The following is a 23517-nucleotide window of genomic DNA, read 5'->3' as shown; positions in this document are numbered from 1 at the left end:
CCCAAATGCCCGGGGAGCAATGCCAAGGAGGAGGAGGATCAGAGTTGGAGGATCCCCTGGAAAACTCAGCAAAATAGATCTGTTTTCTGGGAGATAATACACAATTCATCCCAGTAAACGGCTATTTTCTGACCATATCTTATAATACTTCAAGCTATCCTTATCCAGGCTGCTTTTGTGCTGCAGCACTTCGCAGCAAGCTCCCTGCGAGCCTTGCATGGACAAGGCAGCCGTCGCACCCCCAGCACCATCGTAACCCCTCCCTGCTGCATGAAAAGGCTCCTCTTTTCTTGGAACCATCGTTTGCTTTTGAAAAGCGACTCCAGAAAACATACATCTGCGGCTTCCCGTCAGGGCGGGAGAGCAACTTCTGCCGACGCGTCTCATGTTTCTCAGCAGGCTCTCCTGTGCCTCGGCCAGAGCCGTCGATACAACTTTCTGCTGAGTCAGGCTGCTGGTTTTCTTATCCCAAATCCCAAATGGGTGGTTTCAAGTACTCCAGACATTTTTCAAACACAGTTTGAAAGCCAGCCAAGCCCAGGGGGATGCAACTCTTCTGGCTGGTTTGCAGTCGGGCTGGTTTTCTCCCAGGAAGCTCGAGCTTCTTGCTGCAGCTGCAGCAGCGGGGTGCAACATTGGAAGGATTTTCTCCATCAGTCGAGTGAGCAGGGTCTGGCATCACCACCCTCACCTGGTACCCTCGCTGCTCTGCTGCCCTTCAGCCCTTTGCAGAGGGGCACCGAGCCTGCTTGCCCACCCAGCGCCCTGGGGAAACGGTCCCCTTGTGCAGCACCTGGGATGGGTGGTTTTGTTAACTCTGTGTAGCATGCTGCTTACAGCCAAAGGGACATGAAGTTATGGGCAACCCTCCTGGAGATGCCTCTGCAGAGCCACAGGACCTTGTGCAGCCCTGTGCCTGGTGGCCCCTGCCACTGCCGGTGTCCCTTCCCAGCCCCTTCTCCAGGTTCCAGATGCCCAGGACAACAAAACAGAGCGAAGGCGATTGTGCAATGTAGAGATCCATTATGCTTTATTTACATGCGTCACCATCTCTTTTACAAACTAGATTACAATTTAAAATGGAATACACAAGGCAATATCTACTAACACCAAGTGGAGTAAGCACTGCGTCTCTACTTCGTCTGGAACGGGGCAGGATTTGCTCCAAAACAAACTTCCTTCCAATCTCTGTGTAGTAAGGTAGTATATTCATCCAGGGCAGCATCTTTTTTTTTTTTTTTAACTTTTAATTATTATTATTTTATAAAATCCTCAGTAAGACTGCAACATGAGAGTGTCTGCTTTCAAATGAAAGTACAAGATAGCCCAAATGAAAAGTATAAACTGTTCAGCTCTTCGGTATGTAAAGACGGCCATGCGCGCTAAGGCTGTGGATTTCATATTCTTCCAATTTACATGGCTTGAAACAAAAACAGATAAAACAGTTTTACAGATACTGTATACATATTTTTTCCAATCATGCAACTTTTTTTAAAAAAAGTTAAACATGTGAAGCCAAATGTACAATCCATTTTTCCAACCCATAGTAACGAAATGTATCTGGTCCCCCTTCGCATCTGTTGGCAATTCCTAATGTATATCGTGTACTAAAAACAATTACAGGACACTGATTGCCAAGCAATGACATCATTCGAGAGAAATACATGACCTAAAAGGTTAACTTTTTGAAGCAGTGGCACAAAGATTTCTGGAGTTAAGCTGTGGCCAACTATCCAATTGTTCTCATGAGAAAAAAAATTACAAAATTATTAAATAAACCCCCAAAACTGTGACTAGGAAACTGCATTAAATGCCACCTTAGACTTTCTGCTTAGACAGAGTGTTTAAATGACTCCTGTGTAATCTTCTGGGCCGTTATCTGTTTTATGTGGTTTCAGAAGGAAAACTATGCGGGAGAATGTTCCAAAACTCAAAGGCCAAAGTTTTCAAAAGGTATTTTCTCCAAATTAGCAATTTTAATCTGTATTTTGACACCTAGACAAGTGACCCTTTGAATTCATTAAGATGCATTTATTTGCTCGGCACCTCCAGAGACGAAGGCGAATTTTAGGCACCTCAGCATGCAGATGGGGTGGCCCTTGGGGCAGCAGGCACCTCTGCTCAGTCTGAGGAGCGACAGCCCCGTGACACCACGTCCAAGCCCCAGACTTTGTGATGCCTGACGTGAGGCACTTCAGTTTGAAAATTTTGGCCACAAAAACGAGCAGCAAAAACCAAACCAAGCTGAAGAGGTTGTCCAAGACCGTCCCTCTTCAGGGGGTGCTGGGACAGTCTCCAAGGTAGGGGGCGCGATGTGTCCTGGACATGCCAATGGAAATGCTCCCCTTGACACTGCTGGGAGGTAGACTCAGCCTTCCAGCTGCTGATGCTTTTAATTTTTTAAGAAAATTTCTCTGCCATTGACTGGCTGTCTCTGAATCAATCGTTTTTCCTCCGTTTATGAACAGAGTGACCACTTTTTTCTCTCTCATTTATGCCAGTGTGAGCTCGCTCCACTGAACTCAACGCAGTGCGGCGGCCTTGGCAGAGCGGAAATTGGCCTGGGTTGTTTCAGACTAAGGGGCCTTCCCTTGCATTTGACCAGAACTGCAGCCGTACCAAGAAACAGAATTGAATGATGGGTTTTTGTCACGTCGGCTGTGCCACCATGTCATTACTGGTGCTGCCAGCGACCTGGTGGTGGCCTTTGGTCAGACCCCTGGGTCTCACCGGGGACATCACCTGTGCAGGGGCCACATGCTGTCTCAGGGAGCTGCCGAGGGAGCTCTGCCTGTGGCCAAATCCACGGGGCATGGGGACAAGCCCAGCCCAGGGCTGCAGCCACGGGGCAGCCTTGGGAAGGACCACCGGAGGACAGGCCTTCAGGGTGCGCTCACATTTTGGGGTGTACCAGGAAGCTGACGGCTAACGCTGCAGGCTCAGTTCAGAAGCTCAAGGAGAAGCACTTGACTGACTGATAAGAGGTGCCTGAAGCTGGACTCTGATAAGCGAAGTGACCCCAGGCCTGGTGACTGCTGTGCCGTGCCAGCACCCGGGCAGCTGGTACCTACCCACCTCCTCAAATGCGGAGATGGGCAGTGAGCATCAGCTACCTCCCGCAAATTTAATCACCTCGTCCCCATGCTGACAAATAGACCACCTTAGTGTGAAAAGAGGAGTTTCCTTTTTTTAAAAAAAAATGAGAATGGTAAACCCTTGGCTGCTTGGAAGAGTTGATATGCTACGGGGCGACGATAACCACAACTGCACAGAGTTTACACAGTCATAACCGCAGGATGAAACCAAGAGGGGCGCCTGTACGAGAACAGCATGAGCGGGGCTACGATACGGAACAAAACTTCCACCACACGGGGAGCTGTTATTTCACCAACGTCACCTCAGGGACCTGGGACGTGAGGAGCGAGGGAGGGCCCACGAGCGCTGGCGTGGGTGTGCATGACTGTGCGTGTGCGTGTGCGGTGGCAGTGGCGCGAGGGAGTCACTCCACATTGCATGGTACACGGACCGGTGGCAGCTCATGCACTGAAACTTTGGGTTAAAATGCTAGTTGGTTTTCCTAACATCCATGCATAATGATCCATTTCTGTACATAATAAAATATATTTATATATTTATATGCATAATGCCTTTATGCAAAGAAAAAAAAAAAACAAAACGTCATATATCGCTTTGGAGAATTATGTATACACTGTCCTATTCAGAACGTCTTCATACCAAGTTCTTATGTACCATTGGTGTTTTCCCCTCTTTTTTTGTATCCCTCCCCCCAAGATACTAATAAAAAGTAATCAAACTTTCCAGATTATAGAGAGGATCTATACAGCACCATACCTTTTATTCATTATTATTAATTATTATTCATTTTACAAAAGAAAATCTTAAGAAGCAAAATATATAAAACTGCCTTGTCTTTCAGTGTCATTTATCCTGTTACAATCTATGCTCGTATGAAAAGCCATTTGTACGATATTGTCACCTTGCCATTCCCTCTCCTGCTTCTTCTTCCACAGTGGGTTAGACACGACGAGAAGGAAAAAAATCATCAAGGACACGTCCAAAAAAAAAAAAGAAAAAAAAAAGGATCACTGATGCAATAACACACACTGCAATGACCTGTGCCTGAACGCCCGGCGTCGCCGCTGCGAGTGACTTGCTGATGCCCGTTCGCTCCCCTTTCCTGTGAAGCAGCATGTTTCCTTTAATTTTCGCTTCTGCAGACTGATCCCTACAGGTGGTTACGCTCAACACGTCTGGCAGCAAAGGGCAGCTCAGCCTAAAACTTTTAACTAACGTATAGCAGGCAGGGAGCCTGCTCTGGTGGGCAGCGAGCGGGGTCCTGCGGCCAAGGAGGTGAGGGCAGCGGCACCCGCGGTCAGTCCGTCCTGTCCTCGCCAGCACCAGCCGGGAGGTTTCCCTCGCCGGTTTTCCCTCGCTTCGCAATCAGCCCTGGCTCGATGCTTACGGAACACAGGGGCGTACCATGAAGTTTAAGGAAAAAATAAGAAAGAAAAGAAACAAACCAACCCAACGGGCAAACAGACCACACGAAATCGCATCCCTCTGGAATTCGGTCGGTCGGTTGGCGTAATGGATGCTGTATATTCGGAAAGCCCTGGCATCTGAGCCGTGGTGGTGGGTTATGATCGTTTCCTCGAGCATAAGCAGTGTTTCAGATTCCCCAGGGAGAGAAAGCAAAAATGGTCAAAAAATCTAAGGAAATCAAACTGGAGGTTGGGGGGGAGGAGGGCGGGCAGACAGGAAAAACCTCCAAAAAGAAAAGCCAACTTAAAACATCCCATAAACCATTAATATATTGAAACACCACATACTCATTGACAAGTAACTACTGTAAAGGCTACACAGTGTGTTCTCAACAGGATGGTGCTGAACATTGTCTCCACAGCAGGTGCTTGGCCATCCCAGAAAAGGAAGATTTTGCATACTTCAGAATGAGTTCAATTCCAAAAAAAGGAAGAGAGGAAAAAAAAAAAAGAGGATCTTCACTCAGGTATGGGGCCTATTAACAGTCTGCTTCGTTAGGAAAATAATGCAGGGTTCACAAAGGTCGTAAGCTGTAAACAGTATCACTGTCCACTTGCTGACAGCAGATTTGGCAAAGGGTTCTCTCTCTACATCTCGTGTCAGTTTGAGGGCCTGGAGAGGAAGAAAAAGAAAAGAGTGAGGTTGCTACACGAAGGAAAAAACAACCCACAAAACAACAACAAAAAGCCACCTGAGTAAACCTCCAAACCCAATGACAGTTTGCACTGATAAGCAATTTTGCTTTGTTTGCATCCAGAAGCTTCGACATACAGCAAAGGATGAGTTAAACTGTTACCCCTCATGAAAATGCTTCTCTCTTGCCATGGTTTGAGTCCTTCTTTACAGGCTTAGCTGCTCCCGAGAATGAAGGAAAAGACCCTTCCTCGAAATAAAAGCAGTAGCCAAGTGTATTTCACAGGAACCCAGTAGACTGTCTCCTCGTTAAGCATATCTCCAGGTGAAACACAAAAGAATCCTTCAGCTCCTGGAGGAGATGTTTCACAATCACTCTGCCTCATCACCACCAAGAGGCTGGGCACACCTTCTGTCAGCGTTTGACACCGGGCACCAGCCCCGAACGGCAGCCGCAGGAGGCTGTTCGAAGGAGGCAGCACGGAACCACAGGTTTGTTAAGCCCTCCCTTCTCCTCCACAGCACAGCACGCCATGACAGGCGGGCATGACTGGGCTTTAAAAACGTGGTTAGGGCAGGGTTAGGGTAGGTAAATCACTGAAAACACGGGAACATTTCAACATGCACACGGGGGGCAGGTTTCAAAGGTAAGCAGTGGCTTAAGGATACATTACCAAGCAGGGTTTTGAAAAGTGTGTACGTTTAAACATTCCCATGAAACCCTTCCACATCTTCAGAAGTCCTACTTGGTAGCCACCCCCAGTGCTTGGCACATAACTCCTCTTTAAGGTCTGGCTCAAGTGGCTTCTGAAACTGGGGCCTAGTCCCCACCACCACCCAAAGCCTTTTGAGGGCCTTCCCTGCCATGCATTATCAGTGGCTTTTTATACAGTGCAAGAACAAGGGGACGCTTGCTGAAGCAATCCAAGTCGATTACAGGAATGTTTTTACTCTCTAAAATGCCTGGTATCAGCCACCTTCAGGAACACGTAGGGGCACTGCTGGCCTGATCTGGCGGAGCAGCTCCTGCAAGGGAAATCACCCGACGGGGTATCGTCAGATGACTCCATTACTGCTCAGACTATCCCGATGATCCTCCTTTTTAAGGTGGCAGGCGCTGATCCTACGATAACATTTTATTAAAATGACCTATTCTGATAATGCTAAATGATTGATGGGAATTTAATCATTTTGTCTGATGGTTATTAGAGCAACAGGGCGACAGCTGCTCCCTGCGCCATTAGGGGAGAACTTCATTCAGAGTGGCTTAGGGAGCAGACAGATTGTGCCTTTCACCCAAACAAAATTTGGCTTTAGCCTTAATTACGTGCAGGGTTTTGGGGTAGACTGTTTTACAAATAAAGGGATTTCCGACTGGATCAACATATTGATTTCTTCGTTTCCAAAGAGTAAATTAATGCTAGCCCTTTGCTAATGTGACTGTCTGGCAACGGCTCCGTTTGGTAAGCGTGTCCCCGTGGCCACAACAAGGTCACCACACGTTCCCCAGACAGGCCCGGTAACTCCCAGTATAACCAGTGGCCTGTCTGCAGAACAACCGAGCGCATCCCTTTGCAGGGAGGCTGGAAGCTGGTGGCTTCCCAAGGCCCAGGCTCCTCAGGAGGGAGGGCTTCAGCCTGGCCAGCCAGGCATGTCTCAGTCAGCACCCACGGGCTTAACCCGAGTGTGTGAGGAGTCCTGCTGGCTCCAAATGGAGCCATTAATTAAAGGGAAATAAGGACAGAAACTCCTGAGTAAGTACCAGAGCAGTGTTTAACATTTAAATTAAAAACTTATGTAAAATACAGTGCTACGGAACGAGGTGACAAAGGAAAAAAAATGGGGGACAGGTGATCACAAGCAGGATTTGTGTAAGCAGCACTGCCTGGTGTTTCTTCCTGGGAGCACTGGTCCTCCAGACAGTGCAAACCTTCATGAGACTGGGGCTTACCCAAGACAAACGCACGGAGGAGGTGAAAGCTGCTCATAGCAGAACCGAAACACGCTCGATTTTCACAGTTCTGTTTACGCAGACTTTGCAGACGGATTAAAAAATGGAAAGAAGTAGATCAAAGCCTTAACCCACATGCCTTTGAATTACCCCGCTGCAGTCCGTAACAGACCCACACACTCTCACTTTCTGCCTGACCACAAAAAGCCTCCGTCAACCCTGAGTTAGGTGCCTGGTAGCTCGCAGCACTGAAAACCATGCCAAGCAGGGAAGCAAACACTCCGGCTACATCTTCGTGTAGCAGTGGTTCTCCACCACAACTGGCTCCAGGACCTCCAGCTGCCTCCTGAGCCACCACCAGGTTTTCTCCTGTTCCCCGCGGCATTTAGGAAAGCTGCGTGTCTGCAGGGGAATCTCCTCGGGTGAGGCAGGACCATGCTGTCCTCTGCGGGCAGCAAGCAGCTCCCCAGGTAAGGTGCTGCAGTCCCCACTTCGTTCTGTTTTCTGGCCTTTATTTACTACTGGGGGCCTCTTTTTGGGGAAAAAAGTAACAGAGGCACATGCATGGGAGTGACTGCAAAAATACATGGAATAGAGGCAATGGGTAGGTACAAGAAAAAGGAAATTTACCAGGGCTGGTGGGTTAGATATCAGTGCTCGAAAGCAGTGCCATGGCAGCAGCTGGGAGGTTGCCATGGCTAACTTACTGCAGCAAACCCATTCCCCTGGCTCTTACCTGCAGCACAGCCTCGTTCCCCAAGGCTGGGGGAAATTCCCAGACAGAGGAAGGGCATCCTTTGCCTACACTTCCTAAGCCACTCTCTGGAAAATTCACTTCTCCCTTAAAAAGCTCCTCAGCTCCTCTGCCAAACCTGAAGCCCATTTTCAATCATCAGAGAATGGAAAGGAATTTCAGACTTTCTCCTGTAGTGTTTTACACTTTCTTTGCTCAGTCTCTTCTTAGACTTTCTAAGAAAATGAAAATTTTCTTCTGAAGTGTAGTCACCACAACTGAGATGACACCTGAGCTCTGCGACACGCAGGCACGCACTAAAAGCAGAGGCAATTCCACCCTGGTGTTTTGACCCCTTGTGCACAGAAGGCTTGGACAAGACACATCTGCTGGACATCAGAAGAAGCCATAGTACTATATCAAACTATAACTTATGCAACCACACATGCATGTGGTTGGTGAAAATGACAACTTTAAAACAGAAACAGAAAAAGCATTAAATTAGGGGTAGTTCGGGATGAACTCTTGCTTCATCACTTCCCACAGACATTTGAACCTTAGATTCTAAATCTGTTTATCCTATTTGGTGGAAAAGAAAAGCAAAGACTTCTGTATTCCTTCTGTCCTTTCCTACGCCCTCCCATCCTCTACCTTGCTACTGACCTCCTATAAATGCTACTCTTGCCTTAATGCATGGCTTAATGCTGTGATATCCCTCCCCGCAATAACATTTCCTCACCTCTGTCTCACACCACATTGCATCTCCACCACCCAAGCCCCATGCCAGTTTATGCTCTATCAGACAAGCTCTGAAGCCTCATCTGCTCCGTGCTGCTTTCTCCCTTCGGTTCCTACTGCAGCACTGGAAATTTCTTCAGGTTACAAAGGCGACGCACTGATTCTCCCCAAGAGCAAGGCACAAGTGATGCACACTAGTGGTATGTTTATCAGTAAGTCAACATCACCAGCACATACAGCGATTTGCAAAAAGAAAGGGGATGTGCTCCTTTCCTTGATCATAGTACTTGACACTGCACCATCGGCACACAGCTCTTCTGCAAAGCAGCCTACTGAGGACCTGCTGATTTGGCTGGAAACCCTGCTGAGTGGATATTGCATCTTGAAAAATATCACCACCAAAAGGTCTGTAAGACAAGAGTTTTCCCTGGGTACCACTCAGTACGACTCCCCAGAGACGGGAAATCCCAATAATGCCTTTTACAAGTAACAATCCACAGACTGTAAAATGTAAACATTTGGAAGGAAACTCGTGTCCTTTAGTGACAGATGTGTATTTGTTCCAATGCCTCTGGCCCTTGCTTCTTCCATTGCCACCAGCAGTACGGCTTCTCCTCTAAAATGGGGGTAGGCTCAAATGCAGCATGTGCTTAGGTATGCTTACAGCCTTTTCGTTGTTTAAGTTAATGTTCTGCCATAGGTTTTCACAGTTCAACACCAAAAAATGCAAAGTACTTGCTAGAACTGAACGAGGAAAATAACTGTCGTGGCCTTCTGCAATGACAAAGTTGCAGCATGAGATTTTTCATAGAACCACAGAATGGTTTGGGTTGGAAGGGGTCTACAACACCATCTAGTCCCACCCTCCCTGCCACGGACAGGGACGCCTCTCACCAGACCAGGTTGCCCAAAGCCTTGTCCAGCCTGGCCTTGAACACTTCCAGGGATGGGGCACCCACAGCTCCTCTGGGCAATAGCAGAATGAAATTCAGAAATGCTGATGCCATGGCAGGTAAGTCACTGTGGTCCCATACAGGCCTAGCATATGCTGCACTAGAGTGGCACCATGCCAAAATGCAACGCTGAGGTCAGGATGCAAAGTCCAAGGGAAAAAAGAGAGCTGGCAGCTTAATGCACTTTCTTACAAGGGCCTGAACTTTCAGGCATGTTGCAACTTCACTTTTTCTCTTTGAACTGTACTCAGAAAAATAGATTTTTTTTCTGGTTCAGACTCAGAGGCAGAGAACAAGGGGAAAAGAATGGAAAGAGGAAGAGAGCAGTTGAGAACTAGGACATATGGGAGCTAAAAATTTGCTGTGCTGGTACTTGCACAGGCACGTAAAGCACGAAAGTGTATCCTTTCCTTCTGTGGCTGCTGTTTCTCTCCAAAACAAGCTGCAAACCATAGCAGACAACCGAATACTTTGGAAGTAAATGTACCTGAAGATGTCAGATCATTCTCCCTGTATTAGCTCTGCAACAAAAGGCTTGCCCAGGACCTCAGCGAGGTGCCACAACTATTGGCATGCATGCTATTCTGATAAACCTTCCTCTACCTCCTTTCTCCTTGCAGAGGCCCGTGCTGTTTGTCATATCTGTAACACCACTGCTGCTTGTTCCTGCCCAACAACCAACCTGCAGCATCACAGAAGCTCACAACTTCACCAAAAGCTGGGCATCCCTTTTTGCATCCCTGCATAGAATAAGCCTCTGTGAAGATTTAAACCAGACTGCATGGTGAGGAGATGAGCACAAAATGACGTTAGCCCTATTGATCTCAGCACTTACTCATCTAAATCTACATTTACCTTGTCATGCACTTTATAGTTTGTCTGTAGGACAACAGGGGAAAAACAGAAGAAAGAAGATTTTTTCTCTTCTACTTTTCTGAAGAACACGTATTGAATGTAATCTAATCATTAATACATTGCCATCTCTTTTATGCATGTGAACAGGTTAAAAAAAAAACGTTGAACTTTCACAACTGTTTATGAAGCTTTTGAAGAACTACTCTGCACAGAATCATAGAGAAGTCTAGGCTGGAGGGGACTTCTGAACATCATCTGGACCAATCTTCTTCTGAAGCTTAGGTTAAATTACTCAAAGCCTTGTCAAGGCAAGCTTGGAAAACTTCCAGCAAGAGAAGGTCCACCACTCCTCTGGACAGCTGACTTCACACTCAAAGGTGGCCGAGGTCCCTTCTACCCATTTTACAGACAAAAAGGAGACACCTAGAGAAATTGGCCCACCCCTGCTCCACACACTTAAAAGGAAAAACAGATTGGGGTTTTCCTTATGCATTGGGACCTGATACTAAACCACCCAATCCACAGGAAATTCTGCACTTGTTTGCAAGAGGAGCAGGCTCGTACAGACGACACTGCATATGTCACTGTGTTGTTGCCCATACAAAAAGACCATATGTTGTGACACTTGTTTTTACACCTACAGAGATGCCAATGTGCAGCTATGCTGGCTGTACAGCACAAGCACTGCTGACATCCAATTGCTTTTGAGAACCACCACATCTGGCTGGGTTCAATCCCCTGCCCTGGACAACTGAGAAGGGTTTAGATACGAGGCACCATCTCCCTGTAATGTCTCCAGGCTTCTTACAATTTCATGGTAAATTTTATCCCCTGCCTTTTCTTCAGGGGCCTGAGGAGGTGTGTGGAAACCATATCAGTTATGGATAACACTGCCACTGATTGAGAGACATCAGCACCTTTTAGGCAGGATGCTGCTGGACAGTTAACTGTACAGAAGAAGAACACCAAACTGCTTGCAAAATGTAACTTCTAAAAGGGGTAGAGTACGTCAGCTGAATAACAGGCCCATGGGAGCAGTGGCAAAGAGACCTCTGCTGAGGATGAGAAAAGAATGGGTAACTACTATACCTGTGCAAATACAGAGAAGAATTTTGCTTATGCCTTTGAATTTGGAGAACAAATGTTGCTTTCCAAACTGGAGAGTAAAGGGTACCTACCTGACTGGAAACATTGTGAATTATGCATTTTACAGTGCCATGGAAACCTGCTATGTACTCTTTTTCTGAATGTCCTCATACACTGTCTCTTTTTCTCTACCAAGCGCAGGCCAATAATGCTCACATGGATCACTGAAAAGGATTTCCACCAAGCTGATGTAAGGCAGAACCTCCTCTACCATGACTTAAAAGTGTTGGAAGGAGGCAAGAGAGGCAAGGCCCTTCCTCTAAACCAGATCTTCCCTACACTTGTATGAAATACGTTACCTGTGGAAGCTGAGAGAAGCAGTTTGCAAAACGAGGCAGCGCAAGGAAGAACAACGGGCAAGGCACTCAGCTCAGATGAAAAAGTGTACGAACACATTATATTTTCCACGGCACCCTCTGGGAAGTATCCTTTTTTCCCTGGAAAAATTGCAGACAGCCACGGATACACAGCAGCCTCTGTTAGCTGAGCCGTGTCCCCGTCCGCTTACTGCTCAACAGATGTCTGCTCCGCCAGACTCCAGCAACGGTCGCCCTGTGTGGTAATCTGAGTGGAAAAGCTGATTAAACAGCTCCACAAACCTGACTGGAGCTGAGTGGTCCTGCCACCCAACTGCTGGTACCTGATTTAATGGGGCCAGTGTCCCCACGTGCCACGTGGACACTCAATCGGGGGCAACGCTGCTGAGACCATCCTGCTGGAGGCTCCCGCTCTCCACCTCCAGCACCAGGAGCCCAGTGGGAGGCTGTGCGAGCATCTGTGTCCCTCACCCTCTTTGTGCAGGCCAGGAGAAAAAGCCCGGTTATTTACTCACAGCACTGCTCAGCTGCATGCACTCCTGCTGCCCACACCATACCTGTGCCCTTTGGCTGTCATGAACCTAAGACTCAAGCCTCTCTGCCTGTCAGTTCTTCACTGCGGCTGAGCACTGAATTGCCATGAAAGAAGATCCTGACCTTTCCTCAGCTGCATGATGCTATGTTTCTAAAAAAAAATCTCTTATTATGCACTTCTTCAAGAAAATATGCTTTTTAGGGGGGTATTTAAAAGCCCAGATGAAAAGACAGAAATAAAAAAACAAACCACCTGTAACCATCCCAGCGATCGGGCAAGAGCATGACTTAGGACAAACGCAGATCTGCAGCTCTAAACGATCATATAACGGCTCATTCACATGAAAAAGACATTTGCGAAGACTCATTCTCTAATAAAATCCAAGTGCTGCTGATACAGGGAGGAAAACACTGGGGAGACCAGTTGATGCGGGCTGTTCTAAAAATACCAGCTTGTGCTGTCATCTGGTGAGAGTATGTCATCCTGTAATCTTGGCATCTGCAGGGACAGCAAGTTTCTGCCTAATTATTGCTGCTGAATCACATGACAAAGCATGAGGCACTAAAATATATATATATATATATATATATCACAAAAACAGAACACCCAAACCACAGGATCAGACCACTATCTTGGCTTCTGCTGCCGACGGCTCACAACACAAGCCTGCGGACAGAACGCTGGTTTTGATGGACCTTTTCCCTCGGTTAATAACCCTAAAACAAAAACTTAGATTTAAATAAATAAATAGCCCAAGCTCTTCCAGAAGGAGCGAGGGGATCCATCACGTTCCTGTGCCGGCTCTTGCTGCCTTCACCCCCGCTGAGGAGAGGCCCCGCGAGCACCCTCCTGACTCACCCGGCCCAGCCTGGGGAGGAGCAGCCGCATCTGCCGCTGCTTCCCGTCGACACGGGGCTGTGACAAGGACTTTCTGGAGCCGAGCTGGGGACAGTGGCCGCCTGCAACACCACAGCAGGGACCGAGGCCCAGCTGTGCCTGGGGCGGCAGCAGCAGAGGCTGCAGCTTCTCCACAAGCATAGGACAGGCCCCTGGGGAGCCTGCTCGGGGCAGGCCCTCCCTGGAGTTAATGGGATCCCTGTTCCCAGAGAAATACCAAGTTTTCCACACAGATATTTTTGCTCAAAGACTAAACTTGGCGCGCGTGACGTTCAGCTAGTCACAAAACCACTTTTCAAAACTTGGGCTGGCTGAAACAACACTGAAACACGAAAAGCACGCCACCGCCTTAACCACTGACCTGTTAGAAACGGAGCAGAAGAATTTGCTCCTCTTGAATTTCCTTTGGATTTCTTAAAGGTAGCCGCACAGGAAACCTGTCAGCCCTGCCCGTGAGACCTCATTTTGGAAACTGAGAGAGGAGGGAGCGCATCCATGGTGCTGAGGCAGTCAGGGTCCACCAAATCTGCTCTCCACATGTCAGCTTTAACAAGCAGAAAACAAGGTTTGTGGAAAAGAATGACAATCATCTTCCTCGTGGCATGTTGTCCAGTCAGAGTGCTCTGATTCAAAGGGGACAAACTGCATCCAAAGAGAGATCTCTTTACTATTTCAACTTTTAAGACAGTCTTTTAGTCAATGCTGTCATCCTCAGACCTATGGGTTTGTCTTTGGTATGAATTTTACCCAGAAGCAGGCTGAATGTAAATTAACAAATCAGCAAGTAGTCCACAGATACAGACTAATGAAATATAAACAGGCATTTTATTACATTTTTTAGGATTTTGATTTATCAGAGATGTTAACCATCAAATTCTGTGAACTAATTCAGGACACTGCTATTAGAGACTCCTGCACTCTACTGCTACAGCAAGATGACTTGGGACTTCAATGATGCTTGGGTAAAATGAGTGACTTTAACTGCTCTGTGAAGTATTTTACTTCTAATTTTCAAACAAGTCAACGTGGCTTCAGCACAGCTCTGTTACAGCGCCCAGAGGGATCCAGCTAAATGGCACATTAAAACCTCTCCCAGAAGATGCAGCTAGATGAGTTTTGCAGACAGAAAAACCAGCTCAAGAAGTTCCTGCCCTACTTGCACAGAGCCACCCTCCACCCCTTTCCCAAGCCCTGCCAGCATCGCCGGCTGCGGGGCTCTCTCGAAAGCTGGATTGCTGGAATAACTGAGGCAAAAACAGCTTCTTCAAGGGGTTTTGATGCCAGAGCGGTTGCTGATCACCAGCACCCATATATCCCCCATTTCTGCCCCAAACTGATGGGGAGAGCCCCCATCGGTTTGCTTGGGGCTGCTCTTCGGGCAAATACCAACTCCCTTCGGCTCCTCTGGCTGAGAAGGACCACAGAGCAAAGAGCCAAGTGGTGGGAACACCAGCAGACCGAGGGAAGACCCACTGATTTATAAATAAAAGGTATTCTGGAGAAAGGCTAGGCAATAGCGATGTCTTCACGTATTGATAAATGAGCTGAAAAAACAACCCGATGATTACATGAGTGGGTGGAGGGCAGATTCAGTGCTCTTGGGAAGCAAGTGGAGATAGGGGGAAATCATGACTGTGTGAGTAACGTAAGAAAAAAGCATACTGATATTCTTCTTTCCTTCTTGTAGGAGGAAAATCCAAACAAACGAATTCGGTTATGAGCATCAATTAGGGCCCGCTGAAAGGCCGGGCACAGCAAGCCCCACAGCGCAGAGCCATGGCCACCAAATCTTAACGGTGGCATCTTCTGCACAGGGCTTTCCCCTCCTCTCTGTGAAGAGTGTAGTCAATTTTCTTCCAAAGCAACCTCCCTTCTATACCTACGGTATGTATAAGCTAAAGAACTGTGTATTTGGCTGCTTTCTTTTCTTCCTGAAAACTGACTCCAACTTTTCCCTTATTTTTCATAGAAAACACAGCACTCTGAGGTATGCCAATAGCCCACTGTAACTGCTTCACTTCATGAAATGGATTTAACATGAGCAAGCATCAGGCTGTTCTGCTGAAAGTGTTTCCCAGCCTCCAAGCCCACAAAGCTTTGTTATTGGGGTCAGGAAAACCGCTGAGAGATTTTAATTCAGGGGTCCCTATGCTACAGCGAGGCAAAAAAATAGCTGAGAAAACAACTCAGGCTGATGACACCTGACTTCACTCCTACCAAAACAGGAGGCACTCGCTCAGAGGCCAGTACTTCAGCGGTGATGCTCAACAGAGCAGGACCTGTGGGAGGTGAACCAGCACACCAGAAATCACCTGCACTCGCACCTGACACTGGAAGCACCCCATAGCAGCCAGTCCAGCTGCCAGAGAGAGAGAAAGAGGCTTCCACAAATGACCAGACATTAATCCACTGAGGAGAGCCATCTCCTTAATAAATCTGTCCTCTGAAATGAGGCTTCCCGTGCACAGATGTGTCAGACCCTCTCCTCCAAAGGCGCAGCCTGGGAAGGATTGGGCAGCTTCCCTCTCCCTGCATGGCACAGGACAGGGCTGAGAGGCAGCTGGGAGCCCTGGTGAGGAGGTGGCTGGTGGTGTGCCTCCCTGGTGCTGCTGGCGGGTCTCCCTGGGCACCTTCTACCTACACACAGTAAGTGACGAGGCTAGAACATCGCCCTTCTGGAAGTGTGTCAAGCACAGCTGTCAATAACATCTCTGTTTTAAGCAGACTGTACTGTTGGATGTTTCACCTCAGGCAAAGAGGGTTTCTAAATCCAAAAAGCTCATGCACCTGGAGGAAGAGACACCTGATCGACAAGCGTGACCTACTGCAAGTTTTTGCTTCCCAATTCATGAACCACTTTTCTTTTTTCTCCCCTTTCCTTTCTTATGTTATCAAGCACTGGAGCTGAAAAAAAAAGCAGAATTCAGCTGGCGCCCTGTCCTTGCCACGATGCCATCCCATGCATGGTCAATGGGATGCAGCATCCTCTACAGCCCACTTCTGCAGCCCATCTCCCAACCTCACTCTGCAACACTCTCGCTTTTAGAGAGATGTTGAAAGAATCAGAGGAAATCCTCCGCCTGAAAGTACTGCACAAACCACCTGCTCCACTGGAGCGAGGAAGCTTTGCAGATGACTACACCAAGGAGTCCTGCACAGTCCTTTTCTCCCTTGCAGACAGCAGATCAGCACGTATCTTTGGGGGTACTCTAGACAGAGTTCAGGAGGCTCACCACTGCTGTTCACATACTGCAAAGCTTCCCCATGAACATCTAACTGTGAAACAAAGAATGAAAACTCAATTAAAGATGAAAGGGTCACTCATCAGTAAATAATGCACCATGAAGTCAGAAAACACTGTGACTCCTGCTTTCTATCCTTCCCCCAGAAAATAAGAAAGTTGGAAGTCAGCTGCAAACTGAGCGAATGCCTCTTTTAGCCCCAGTGTTGGGATACTCTGCACGCTGTTCTGAAGTTAACACAATACTTTCAATAATTTATAGCTAACCTTTTATCCTACTGTATTTTGAAATCTACTCCCTTATACTAATAAATAAACAAAGGAGAAAGGGCACTTTGTGTGGAACCTACTCTATGAGTCAGGGAATATGTACGTGGAAGCAGGCAGAGAGGTATGGGCAGGAACCTGCAGAATCACAAAGGATGACAGAAACAACATTTACAGGCTCTGGTGTCCCCAGATGTGGAAAAGAAACACTGAGAAAAACCACAGCAATCTAGAAAAAAATAATCTGAGGCAAACATTTCAAAAGCACCGGTGTCAAAACCCAAACCTAGAGATACTCTCTTGGTGGAGTCTGAAAGGAAACGATATCTACACAGGTCCTGAGGAGCGACCAACAATTTTTGCATATTTAGAGTACTTAGAACAGGGTGTTCCTGGGACCAGGATCCTACCTTTGTTATTTCAAAATATAATTGCTTGATTTGCTACTTTTCTTTTGCTGAGAATTACATTAAAAAAATAAAAACAAGCAATTGCACTAGAGTAGCTGTACCACAGCAGCAGTATAACTCTAATTCAGTCCAAATCTATGCCGCGCACCCAATCCTGAGTGCAAGCACTGATCTTTCAAGGGCACTCTTCCTCCTCCCCTGCAGCAGTATTGCTGCACTGACTGCAAGGCCCCTTGCCCCATCCCCATGTAACACAGCTTGGCTACGTGCAGCATCAGCTGCAGAGATGAATCCACCTGTTGCAACTTCAAAGAAGACAAGCTGGAGCTCTCTGATTCCTGGAACCCACAAATATTCCACCTCGGTTTGCCTGATTTGTCATTAACATTTCTTATGCCTAAATTAAGAAGGACACATAGCATCAGATGCGTGCTGACACTGTTGCAGCTGAGCAGCTTTTATAGCTTAGCCTCATTTCCCTCCACACCTCCAAATTTTTCTTGGTTGCAGCTGTTGCATACCAAAACACAGCAAGCCATCACAAGCCAAATTAGTACTATTAGTGTGCGCTGACAATTAAGTGTTTGGTGCAGACTCCAATAAAACTAAGGAACCAAGCATTTTAGCACATCCACAGGGCACTGACCTGTTTGCCCATTTTTCCCTGTTCTGAAAGATCCTTCAGCCTGGTACCCAACTCTGTGATGAAGCCTGTTTAGCACCAGTGAAGTTCCCCACATTCAGACTGACAACGTTCTGAGCTGAGATGAGGGAATCAAAGTTAAAATCCAGCCCATCTGCATCCATGAGTTCACTGCGGATGATGGACTCCATGTCACACTCCAAGCTCCCATTGAAAATATCCAGGTCCAAGTCACTTGGGAATTTCTCGTGTCCCATGACCGGGAGGTTCACGCTAGAGGAATACAAAGAGGAGCCTGAGAGCGGGTCAGAAAGTGTTTGCATAGACTGACTGACGGGTGACTGCTGATGTTTGGAGGAACCCAAGCTGTTCGAGTCATTCAAGCCTATGTTACTGATGGAATTGGACAAGGCACGGCTGCCACTAAGAGGAGAGTTGTGAGACTGGTGCTGGTGATGGGGCAGGCTCTGATTGACCAGACCGCCCTGGCTGGACTGCGCGGCAAACGACATCATGGGGTCGTTGCGGAGCATTATATTCCTGCGGGAGTTCTGGGCGGACACAGCTGTGCTGGCTTGTGACATGAGTGGGTCAGACTGTGTCATCATGACATCGCTGTGACTAAGTGCATCAGAGGCGAGCAGATCCTGCAGCGTCTGGTTGTTGTAATGGGAAATGGAAGAGAAGGTGGCCTGCTTGTTCTCCTGAATGGTCTGCATGGGCGACTGGCGGAGGGAATTCAGGGACGACGGCCCGAATACGGCGTTGTTGAAACTACTCGAGGGGGAACCCAGCCCTGAACCTTTGGAACCATATGGAAAACTGGAGTTTCTCTGCATCATCCCTCCTGTGGGCGACTGCTGGGAGGAAGGGAGTGTTATATTGTCCAAGAGATCATCCATGAGGTTATCTGTTAGTCCATCGTTCAAATTCATTGTCCCAGCCATATCAGTCAACCTAGGCAACTCCACAGTACACGGTTTGTTTACCGAGGGGGACAAGCTCGATGGACTACTGTACAGCATGGGAGAAAGCGGAGCGTCGTCGTCTTGAACATCATCTAGTTCGGTGCTTGCCAAAATCGGTGACAAGCGGCCACTTATCGTACTGGCGTTGGAATTCGTCCGGGAGCGAAAATCTGTCCACGCATCCAGCTCATCGCTGCTGCGGGAAGTTGGGCTCCCTGGCCACTTGGAGAGCTGGGAAGGGCTGTCCTCGCTTGCCTCCTGGGCAGTCTGCAGGGCCGCCTTTTTCTTAGCCGCCCGCCCTCTGCTCTTGGTGTACTTGTTGCTGTTGTCCATGGACACGGCGCGTCTCCGTGGCGCCTTGCCCACTTTTCCACCATCTGGATTGATCATCCACCAGGAGCTCTTCCCGGTGCCTTCGTTCTGCACCCTGATGAAGCGGCTGTGGAGTGACAAGTTGTGCCGGATTGAGTTCTGCGGGAAAGGAAGAAAACAAAACGTCAAGGCCAGCACTTCTTTTGCTACCCCAAACCTCAACATCACATGAAAACGACATTGATAAAAACACCGGCCCCTGTAGGACATCACCATGGGTTTCTTGGGTGGTGGACATGGGAGGGCTGGAGCATGACAGCACCGTGGCAGCATGCTGTTGTACAGCAAGCAATGTGCATTCCCGGTGCCCACCTTTACTCCCCAAAAGCTGCATCCTAAGGAACGGGGTGTGACACAGCTCTGGTCCTGCTAGCAAGGAGCTAGACGAGACAGCTGGGAATGTCAGAGCGAGGGAACAACATGTCCAGCTCCCCTTCGCCAACCCCCCCTCTGATGGGATACGGGTGAAACCAGAAGCCAATGCCCATGCCCTTTATCCAACAGTGCCATCTCTCCCCTACTTTCCACTCAGGACAAACCTCTATACTATCAGCAATCTTGCCATCAGTTCCTTGAAACAAAAGCTGCAGAGACTCTGCAAAAGTCTGACTGGAGGGGTAGTCGCATTCATTGCAGCCTCGGCAAATTTCTTTGTAATTCTTCATTGGCATGTGTGTTTGTGTACTTATTATAATCATTCCCGCAAAAACTGCGTGTGCTGGTGCTCCTCTCCCACGGGCACGCTGTGCATGAGTAAGCCATGCTCTCTCTCCATGAGAGACACCAGAATCACGCCCGTACCACAGCAGCCGGCCAGCTGCCCCCCCGCTATAGTATCCTCACAGTCTTCAAAATACAATGTGACACAATGCACAGTGACGTTCCCGTCCCTGTAAGCTGCTGGATACTCATCTGTATGAAGTTGCACAAAGCTGTCTACCCCCTGTTGTAGGGGATGCCACAAAATACAGCACTTGCACGGGAGGTCGGGGCATAGGCTTGTGCCACCCAGCAACATCCACACTCCGGCAATAATCACCCCAGAACAAGACAGCAGCAGAGAAAACCAGCTACTGTGGTAGACCCAGTGAAAGAACACCAGATTTATACCCAAAGAATAGGGATAAAAAATCCAGCTCTACTCATCCTAATGATTTGGGGCTTAAAATAGGGCTCAAAAAAGGACACACAAGTAGTATTGGCAACTGAGACTGCTTCCAAGGGGCTGGATTTTTTTTCCCATGTGCAAGTCAAAGATATTTGGAGTGATGCCATATTCTTTTGACAAAACACTTGTGCTATTCCTGCATGTTAAAGATGGTCAAGTTTAAAAAGTTGCACTTTTTCCTAAATTTTGGCAAATACCAGCTATAAAGAGAGTAAAATTGCATTTGTTCTACCAGCATGCTTTAAAAGCACAATGTCAACAGGACGATAGCATAATCAAACCATCCAGAATAAATGACCTTAATTTACAAAGCACTGAAGAAATTCCAGGTTTAAATGCGCAAAGAACGCATCAATCAACAAATCACTCACAAGCATCTCAGTACTTGCATCGTAAGGATAAATGGATGTTTGACATATGTGAACTGGAGACACACTGGATGTATGAAGAAATACAGCCCAGCTTTTTTTAAACAATCCTTTTCAGCATAAGATGCCTTTTCCCCCTCTAAGTGTTGTGGTTTTTGTCAGATTGTGAAATGGAAAACATGCCTGAAGTTCTTCTCACATGCAGACAGCAGACGCATTTGCGATGAAAAGAGAAATCGTATTGACTGCGGTTCAAAATAGCAACTGCTCCGTTTTAAACAATTTGCACAAAACAGCAGACCAGGCTTTGCAGACGCACTCAAGACATGTTTGGGTCAGCACTTCAACTGTAAACTTGTCTACTTCCAAGGAACTATAATGCCATTAAAATATGTTGGATTGAGGTGCAGCATCGTAATTCTTCAGTCTAAGGAGGGAAAGAGTGTTTTTTATTGTTTAACTGATGAACATTTTTAACCATATTTTGAGCCTGGTAAAAGTCTGTTTCTAACTTCTAATAACTAGGCACCACTGCTAACTTCCTCATGTTTCTCTCAACTGGCTGCAGACTGCTGGTTTTTTGTTGATTTTTTTTTTTAATTTTTAATTTTAAATAGTATTTCGTGATATTCCAGCTTGTACTGCATCAATGCAGGTAGCTCTTGCATTCAACCACTGTGACAACTACATGTGAGAATATCTGCATGGGAATCTCTCCTGGTGGCTGGATTAGGATGACCAGAGCTAGAACACCACACCAAACACCATCACGTACACAACCTACAAATGCTGGATACAGGAATAAGTATCACAGTGATACCTACAGATGAAAAAAATCTCCAAAACCAGAAAAGAAACACCCAAGGTGGCATATGCAGACTGCCATATAGGCTTCAAATGTGAAAGCACTCAGCCAAAGAGCCAGCAGCTAACAGTATGTGACCTCTGGTATTCTCATGAATTTCTGCTGGTGGTAGGTGTAGTATGAAAACATCTGGTCTAAAACCATGAAAAATCCCAAATTGGTCAGTTGGTAAAAATGCGAAATTGAAGAACATTTTAGGATGAGGGTTCCTGCATGTGTGGATATATGTGCACACGTGTAATCTTCCTATAATATCTTTTCGTTCAGTGTTGGTATCACACAAATAATAGAAGAATGTAATAATACTTTTGCACTGAAAATTGTTAGTTATGAAAAAATCCAAGCAGTTTGTTTTCCTTTACATTATGCAATATGCCATTTATGCTCCAGCTTCTGTTTTTCTTTACTTTTCTCCTGCAGAAAAACTGTTTTCTTATGCATAATTATGGGCCAATTTATTTTTGTGTACCTCATCTCCACCCTCTGTTCAAACACTGCCTTGAAACCCACTTCTTTCACGTAGCCTCCCCCGCTAACCTCTTTAACAACAGTATCTGAGTTTCTTGGTTTCTCCATGTGTTGGATGCCTTGCCAAATCAAATTATGGCTGGACCCTATTATGCTTTCACAAGCGAGTTTTGCTACGGAAATCTACGAGTGAAGGCTGCTGTGCTGGGCTACCAGGCTGCTACCTGGATGGAAGTAACTGTGCTTTCTACCTGTTTCAGGATTGTCAATGAATGTTCAAGGCTGCATAAAATATAGGAAAACGTTTTGGCACAACTTTTGCTCCCAGGCACATGCATTAGCAATGTATGATCCTGCGACAAACCACAGAGGAGGTAAGGAAGGAACGAAAACAGTTTGTGATTTGAACCCGCTGCTGTTCAAATTAATGGGAATTTGTTCTGGCTTATTTGAGGGAAGGAGTAGGCCACTATGATGGAAACAAAACACATTTTTCCATGCCAAAATACAACGAGAAACTTTAAAAGATCTATAAAGGAACGCCCATGAATCTGTCCTGGAGACCATATGTCCACAGGACAGATGCTAGCCAGGCTGCAGACACCTTGGAAAGAGCTCACCACTGAAGGCTACAACACAAGGACTGTACAAGAGCAGAGCAGAAAATAAATATGATGAGCTCCTCCCTTTATTAGCGCTACTATTTATACCCGACTTGAAGTAGGCTGCATGCCCTACCAAGAGCCAGAAGACCGAGGTTCCTGCAGATAAGATCAAGAGCATACCATATGGCACTGTGCCTGGCCCAGCTGGGTCCCAATCCCTCTTGGAGTAGTCCTGCAAGAAAAGTTTTTGGCCCTGAAGGTGAGGAAGACCCAGCAGAGAGGAGCATACGAGGCAGGGCAGATGTGGTGCGAGCGGAGGATGGTACAGCGCCACAGGAAAACAAGGCCACTTTGCTCGGCTGCCAGCTGCCGAGAGGTTACTGCACGCTTTCGTTAAATTAAAATACATACATCTGTGAGGAGTATTATGTGCCTCTGACAGACGTCAGGTGGGGGAAAGGCTGTGAGGAGATGGGCAGGTGAAGTGACCCTGCTGGGGAGGAAGGAAGCTGAGCATGGAAGGTGGAGAGAGGGAAGGAGTGGACCAGGACGGCAGCAGGGTGGGGTGGAGCAGACCCACGCAGAGCTGAAGAGGAAGGCGTCAGCAGAAGGCGTTGCGAGGCCAAGTGATGGTGCCACCAGGGAAAATGGCGGAAGAAGGGCTGGCACTTAGCCCTGACAGAGTTAGGCACAGCGGGGTCCTCCCTTGACCTCCCTGCCTGTCTGTGCTGAGAGGCCGTGGGATATAAAGCTTCCCAAAGGCAGCCCCTGGGATGAGGAAAACTTGGTGATGGCATCAGGGGGGGTGATCTTCCCTGACC

The 23517-nt window shown here is 47.3% G+C and overlaps 1 protein-coding gene and 1 long non-coding RNA gene across 2 annotated transcripts in view; one reads left to right on the top strand and one right to left on the bottom strand.

The window, feature by feature from the left end:
* Positions 1–3830: 3830 nt before the first annotated feature.
* FOXO3 (forkhead box O3) overlaps positions 3831–23517 on the bottom strand; it is an 87398-nt gene continuing 67711 nt past the window's right edge. Inside the window, exons 2-3 of the mRNA XM_035564797.2 lie at positions 17886–19321; positions 3831–5175 (exon numbers count right to left, since the gene is read on the bottom strand). Coding sequence (XP_035420690.1) covers positions 17921–19321 — 1401 coding nt within the window. The 3' untranslated portion in view covers positions 3831–5175; positions 17886–17920. The remainder of the gene's footprint in view (positions 5176–17885; positions 19322–23517) is intronic.
* On the top strand, positions 13735–16878 carry LOC118257143 (uncharacterized). Its single transcript, XR_004781478.2, has 3 exons — positions 13735–14811; positions 15009–15205; positions 15291–16878. It is a non-coding gene; the product is annotated as an uncharacterized LOC118257143 (long non-coding RNA).

The sequence above is a fragment of the Cygnus atratus genome, chromosome 3, assembly GCF_013377495.2.
Source record: "Cygnus atratus isolate AKBS03 ecotype Queensland, Australia chromosome 3, CAtr_DNAZoo_HiC_assembly, whole genome shotgun sequence".
Classification (NCBI taxonomy): Eukaryota; Metazoa; Chordata; class Aves; order Anseriformes; family Anatidae; genus Cygnus; species Cygnus atratus.
The sequence above is the reverse complement of the archived record's forward strand: the minus strand, read 5'-3'. Positions and strand labels throughout refer to the sequence as shown.